Genomic DNA, 6,462 nt, shown 5'->3' with positions numbered 1-6,462 from the left:
TGCGCGGACTTCACGGTCACATCAAATATGGGAAATATTTTTTTTTTATTACTATTGTTTTATTAGTGATAACATAGAAAATCCTTCAATTAACAGTTAAATCAACTTATACGCTTTGACATATAAAAAAAAAAAAAAAAGTGAAGTGATACACATGTGATACACAGCACACGATGCACACAGTGAAATTTGTCCTCTGCATTTAACCCATCACCCTGAGAGAGCAGTGGCCACCAACAGTGACCAACTGTTTTTTTTATTTATAATAAAATGTGAATAGTCCTGTGAGATAATATGTAAAAAAACGAAGTAAAAAAAGAAAAGAAAAGTAAAAAAGAAAAAGTCAGGCATATTGTAAATAAGAAAGCTCTTTTATATGTTTTACTCACACAGCTCGGGGTCCAACCTTTAGGAGACTCTGCCACCTATCGGCGACGTGAGGAACCGGGGTGTGTAGTAGCCTAGTGGGTAAGACACTCGCCTATGAACATGAGCAAGACACTTAACCCTAAGTGTCTCCAGGGGGGGACTGTCCCTGTAACTACTGACTGTAAGTCGCTCTGGATAAGGGCGTCTGGTAAATGCTGTAAATGTAACGTGTAAATGGTACCGCTTTCAGCCAATCAGCGCGCAGGCTTCTCTCCGACCAATTATTTTCATGCAGTCGGTTTCACTCACAATTAAAACCTTACAAGGAAATAAACTTAATTTAATTTAAACCACCTCAATCATCATTTGTGAATATTTTTTTTTAAATCGAAACGTGTGATTTTAACTGCCATAAATGTAAATTATGTCAAGTTGTTTAATTTATTGTGTTTACTTATTTTCTTCATTTTATAAACATTGTTTCGTTTATGGGTAGGAACCAAGTTACATTCCGTGTTGCACACAGTCACATTTAAGTGACGCAAAAGGGTTAAGAAGCTAGAAGATGCCGTAAATTAAAGAAGGCATAAATAAGTTGTTAAAGGTGAAAGTAAGCTGTGAAGAAGAGAAAGAAAAAGTTGGAAGTGTTTCGTGTTAAGTTTTGTTCTAAAGCAAATTTATTCCCTCACGGTTACGTGCAGCCAGCGAGTTTGACGGTGGATTTATGGTGTATTTATGGTGGATTTTATGGTGGATTGGCGGAGAAGTTTAACAAAGGAATAAATCCATCTGTGACTGATGAACCGCGTGTATTATCTGGAGGGAGTAAAAGGGGTAAACCCTAAACGAACGAGCCTGCCCCTTTAACGCTTGAGCCGATTTCGGCGGGCAGAATATCGCCGGAGGCTCCTCCCCTTTATGGATTATTCAACAAGTTGTCGTGTCGGAGTCGGCGGCGCCGAACTCGGCTTGCGAGCAGCACCGCGGCCGGGACGCCCGCTCGCTCCGCGGGGGGAAAGCGGTCGAGTCGAGTCGAGTCGAAGGGAAGGAAGGAAGGAGGGCAGAAAGACAGGATAGTTTGGTATTTCCCGGAGAACGGGTGACATGCCGCCGGAGCGTGTGGTAAACTCCCGGCTCGGTCGGAGGTAAAAGGCTCGTTTCAACGTTAATGTCGAACCGCCAGCGAAACGCGAGCGACTTTGGCGCAGCCCGTCTTTTTCAAAGGTGCTAACGCGGCTCCCAGACTCGCTTTTCACGCACAAAAAAAAGTATTTTGTTGAATAATTTACACCGCGTTCGCCTTTCGCATAATTATCACGCGAGGTGATTAAAAGTTGTGGAAATGGGCGCGTTTAGTGTTGAGTGTAGGCTGACGACGACGACGAAGGTCTCCCGCGTGGGAATCTGTGTAATGAAGGCGACCGCGTGTTAATTCGGCAGGAGAGTTACTACACGTTTGGCGGCCATGAACAAGGCGACGTAGGGCCGACTGCTCGCTGCCATGGTGGTGGAGCGGACCCTCCTGGCCGCCAGGCAGGGCGACGTGCAGGCCCTCAAGGTGCAGCTGGCGGACGGGGCGCTGCACGGCGGCCTGACGGACCTGCTCGGCGCGTCCCCGGTGCACCACGCGGCGCGGGCCGGGAGGCTGGGCTGCGTGCGGTACCTGGTGGAGGAAGCGGGCCTGGCCGGGAACGGCGTGGCCAACAACGGCGCGACGCCCGCACACGACGCGGCCGCCACGGGCAACCTGGCCTGTCTGCAGTGGCTCCTGACGCAAGGGGGCTGCCGAGCGGCGGTAGGTTCACTCACGGTTTTGCCGGGTGTTGGATGGGTTCTCAGCCTGTCCCTATAAACTGCTTTCATGACCTGATCACCGCCCCCCCCCCAGATAGTCCCAGATAAATCCGTCCTCTTAGGGACAATCTGTTTGGGAATACTCTGTTCATAAATGAACCCTCCAGGAATCAGCACCTCGGACAGCGGCGCTGCATTATTCATCGTATTTCATTTCGTTTTCATTTAATTTACAGCATTTATCAGACGCCCTTATCCAGAGCGACTTACAATCAGTAGTTACAGGGACAGTCCCCCCCTGGAGCAACTTAGGGTTAAGTGTCTTGCTCAGGGACACAATGGTAGTAAGCAGGGTTTGAACCTGGTTCTCCTGGTTCATAGGCGACTAGGCTACTACCACCCTATAGCAAAACACTATAGGTGTTTTATTTATGCTGTAATTAATTACTATAGGTGTTTTATTTATACTGTAATTATTTATGCTGTAAAGACGCGGAATGCATGTAAGCAGGTATCGGATGTCTGTACAGACGCCAGAGGGGGGTTGAGGGTTCAATCGAAGCAGTTTCATCCCTGTGTTTTGCTGTCACAGTTGGGCAAGTGTTTGTAGTATTTTGAGGGGGACTATGCTGCTGAAAGGCTTACACAACTCTGCCACACCAGCACACCTTAAAGCGCTGGTCTAATAATCTTATGGAACATGTTTACCGGCTGGGTTTAAGGTCAATAAACGAGTAAAGCCAGTGGCGTGGTTGTGGCCGTGCATGATTTTGAGACTGTTCCCATCATGCGTTGTTATATGAATGAATAGATCAGCATTTACATGTAGAACATTGCCTATTCATGTCTATTCTAATCATCTTGAAAATATATCGGTTGTGAATCAAGAGGATTCATTGGAGATTGCCGAAGCTGGGTCCCCTGTCTCACAATGAGGGTTTTTTTTACTGAAATTGCACAATGGTCAGATGGTGGTGGGGGGAAAAATTGAAGGCTGTTCTTGGCTGTCTAGAAATGTAAAAAATGCCTCTCAAAGCAGAAAGATTTATCCATGTGCAACAAAATGATGCTGGTTCTTCTGTTTTGAAATGCTTTTAGATGAACCTATTTACTGTTCAAAAGTTTAGGGTAATTTAGAAATGTCCCTGTTTTTGTTGGGAGACAGTAGTTATATGCATAAAAAATTAGTGAAAGCTCCAGTCCCGACATTGTATTTATTATGTTGTAAAACTTGTAATGATGGAATATCTACACACACGTAGAGAGGAACTTTATTAACAATTAACAGAGTTTCAGTGGATGCTGTGTTTCCATCCATTATTAGGAAACTATTTGCAATTATTTTAGTACAGCTGAACAATAAATGAGGCAATAAAACTGGTAAAAATACAACTAGTACAGTATCTAGTGTATCTGCAGATGTCTGATCATTATTTTCTGTTCAAGCCTGTGTCAGGTTTATTACGGACAAATAAGGACATTTTTAAATGACCCTAAACTTTTGACTGGTAGTGTGTAATTTAGACAAGCTTATAGGGACTGCAATGTATTTTAGAATCAAAGAAGTTTGTGGCGTTTCAACTCTGGTTTTGCTGGTTGCTGCTTTGGAAATGTATCTGTCACATGGCACACTGGGCAGCCATTTCAGCTGGCATGGCCACAGCATCGAGGCTGCAGAGAGGCTTTGCATGACCAGAAGACCTTGCCTATATATAGTACAGAGGAGACGGAATTAGAGCCCATTCGGCAGGAAGTGTGAAGGTGTTCCCTCACCACTGTGTGCTGGACAGTGATCTTTATGTCATAAATAGGACGACAAAACCAGAAGACGATGATGGGCCACCTTCTCTTCATGGTGTAATCTTTTTTTAAAATCTAATTACATGTAGGCATTTTTGCAGAGGGGTTATCATGGATAATCTGACCAATCTATGGCAGTAAAATGTGTGTGTTTTTTTCTTGATTAGCTGTTAGTTCTATTTTTTCTACACTCTGTGGGACTGGATGAGGATTTGTGCATGACTGAATATTGGGCACCCATGTCACCAGTTACATTTACATTTAATGCATTTATCAGCCCTTATCCAGAGTGACTTTCAGTAGTTACAGGGACAGTCCCCCCTTGGAGTAACTCATTGTCTTTCCTTAGACCATATATGAAACGGTGATGGTAGTAGCCTAGTGAGTACCACACTCGCCTAAGAACCTATTGAACCCATAAGTGGGTTAAAATCCCACTTACTACCATTGTGTCCCTGAGCAAGATACTTAACCCTGAGTGTCTCCAGGGGGACTGTCCTTATAACTACTGATTGTAAGTCGCTCTGGATAAGGACGTCTAATAAATGTAAAATGGCATACTGGGACGCCTCACAAGACCGCCTGATCCAGTCATTTTGCCCAAGCCAGTCAGAAGCCTGTTAAATTAAAATCAGTATAATAAGGCCTACAGTGCAAAGTTTGTGCAAAGTTAAGAACAAACAGCGATTCATTTGCAGCATGTAGCATGATTTAGAATGACGCTCTTTGAAAGGCTATAGAGTTTTGTGAGCTGTGTTGCCTCATTTCCGTGTTGCTAAAATGGAAGAGGTGGAGACTGCCATGCAGAGTAACCAGAGCACATTCCCTTTCTCTCACTGACATCCATTACTGGCAATCTATCTTCAGTGGCAAAATGGAGCACTTGAATGGCTGACACACATGACAGAACAATCTCCTTCATCTAACCGAAGGGGATAAATGAATGACACTTTGAACAGGCCTGACTGTTATCATAAATTATGTAATTAGATAAGGGTTTCCATGCCAGAGTCTTGCATATCAAGTATAGTTTTGGTGATACACCTATTTTTAATGTAATTACTGGAATGAAATATTCAGATCTGTGCTAGTTGTAGGTAGTAATAGTACATCCCAGGTCAAGGTGTTACCCTATTGTCATACATTTCTAAATATATGTGGAATGTTGGATATTTTTTTGTGCTTGGAATTAATTGTCAATATTGACTATTCAAAATTGCAAAGCTGTTAAAATAATATGTAAAAGACATAGTAGCTGTCTATGTTAAGGCACATATTAGGAAGCATGCAACTGTAGGTTCAAATGTCCCACTATATTACAACAACATTTTATTTAGCCCAAATTCACATACAGTGGGCTTTGACATGCCCTACAATTCACACTCCACACATTTTGACCCTTTGTGCACACAAGGAAAATGTTAGAAAGGGACCATGGCAGTGTGTAATGGCAAGGTTGTTATTAAAATTGTCCAAAATTGTGCATTGGAAAGATTAAGATTTAAATGAATAAATGAATGATTGTTATAAGCAATTGCATTTTAATTACATTTTAATTAGGAGATAATCACCATGCGAATGTCTGGCATTAGTTATAAAGTATGGGACTTGTGTTTTAATAGGCTTTATCATGGTGAGCTGTGACCGTTTGCATCAACACACGGCCCACGGTTCCATTTAAGCTGACTTGCAGAAAACCCTCGTCTGATTAGTTCCTCTTTGTTATCCTCTTTCAGGACAAAGACAGCTCAGGGGCCACTGTTCTGCACCTGGCTGCCCGCTTCAGTCACCACGAGGTCATCGATTGGCTGCTGAAGAGTGGGGAAGGGGACCCCATGGTTGCCACGGAATCAGGGGCCTTGCCTGTGCATTATGCTGCTGCTAAGGGTGACCTTCCCTCCCTGAGACTATTGCTGGGGCACAGCCCAAAGTAAGAGCTTTTAAAAATTCAGACAAGTCATGCTTTCTGTTAAAATCCTTTATAGTATTAATAATCTGGGCATCTGCATCAGTTTCTTTTTTAACAATGGGCTCTACCAAAAACATCTAACTGCAACGTCTCTGTAATTAAAGGGGTTATGGGAAAAGACTAATGCTACTGAAATGGAAAAAGGAAAAAAAAATTGAATCTGGTATTTACTGAAAATTACACATTATTATACACAGATAATTTTGCTGCTGCTGCAGTCTTGCTCCTGTTTTCCCCGGAGCCTGTGGCCTTCCCGCTAATTGCTTAAGTTGTTAGCTCCGTTTTAAGCGGACTTACGCAGAAGCTTCTCCTCTCTGTAATTTAGGGTTTAACATTTCAGACTGTTTGGTCTGCACACAAGATATTTGGACTTTAAAAATACTTTACTTTCCTTGTCTGGTGTTGGTGCCAAGTGACTTTCCCTCTTTGACCTGTGCCAAGCAGGTGCTTGATCCTAAGCCTCCGCTCTGCAGTGCCTTGATATCTCAGAACCACAAAGGAAATAGATTTTTTATTATTTTATTATTCTG

General features: G+C 43.1%; 1 protein-coding gene across 5 annotated transcripts in view; it reads left to right on the top strand.

Moving 5' to 3' along the window:
- The first annotated feature begins 1,299 nt into the window (after positions 1–1,299).
- Positions 1,300–6,462, top strand: part of espn (espin) — a 34,708-nt gene continuing 29,545 nt past the window's right edge. For all 5 annotated transcript variants that reach the window (XM_028993152.1, XM_028993149.1, XM_028993148.1 and 2 more), the window contains exons 1-2: positions 1,300–2,164; positions 5,700–5,893. In XM_028993152.1, the coding sequence (XP_028848985.1) occupies positions 1,871–2,164; positions 5,700–5,893 (488 nt within the window). In that variant the 5' untranslated portion in view covers positions 1,300–1,870. The remainder of the gene's footprint in view (positions 2,165–5,699; positions 5,894–6,462) is intronic.

Source organism: Denticeps clupeoides, chromosome 10 (genome assembly GCF_900700375.1).
Source record: "Denticeps clupeoides chromosome 10, fDenClu1.1, whole genome shotgun sequence".
NCBI lineage: Eukaryota > Metazoa > Chordata > Actinopteri > Clupeiformes > Denticipitidae > Denticeps > Denticeps clupeoides.
Note: the sequence above shows the minus strand (reverse complement) of the source record. Positions and strands in the feature narration are given on the sequence as shown.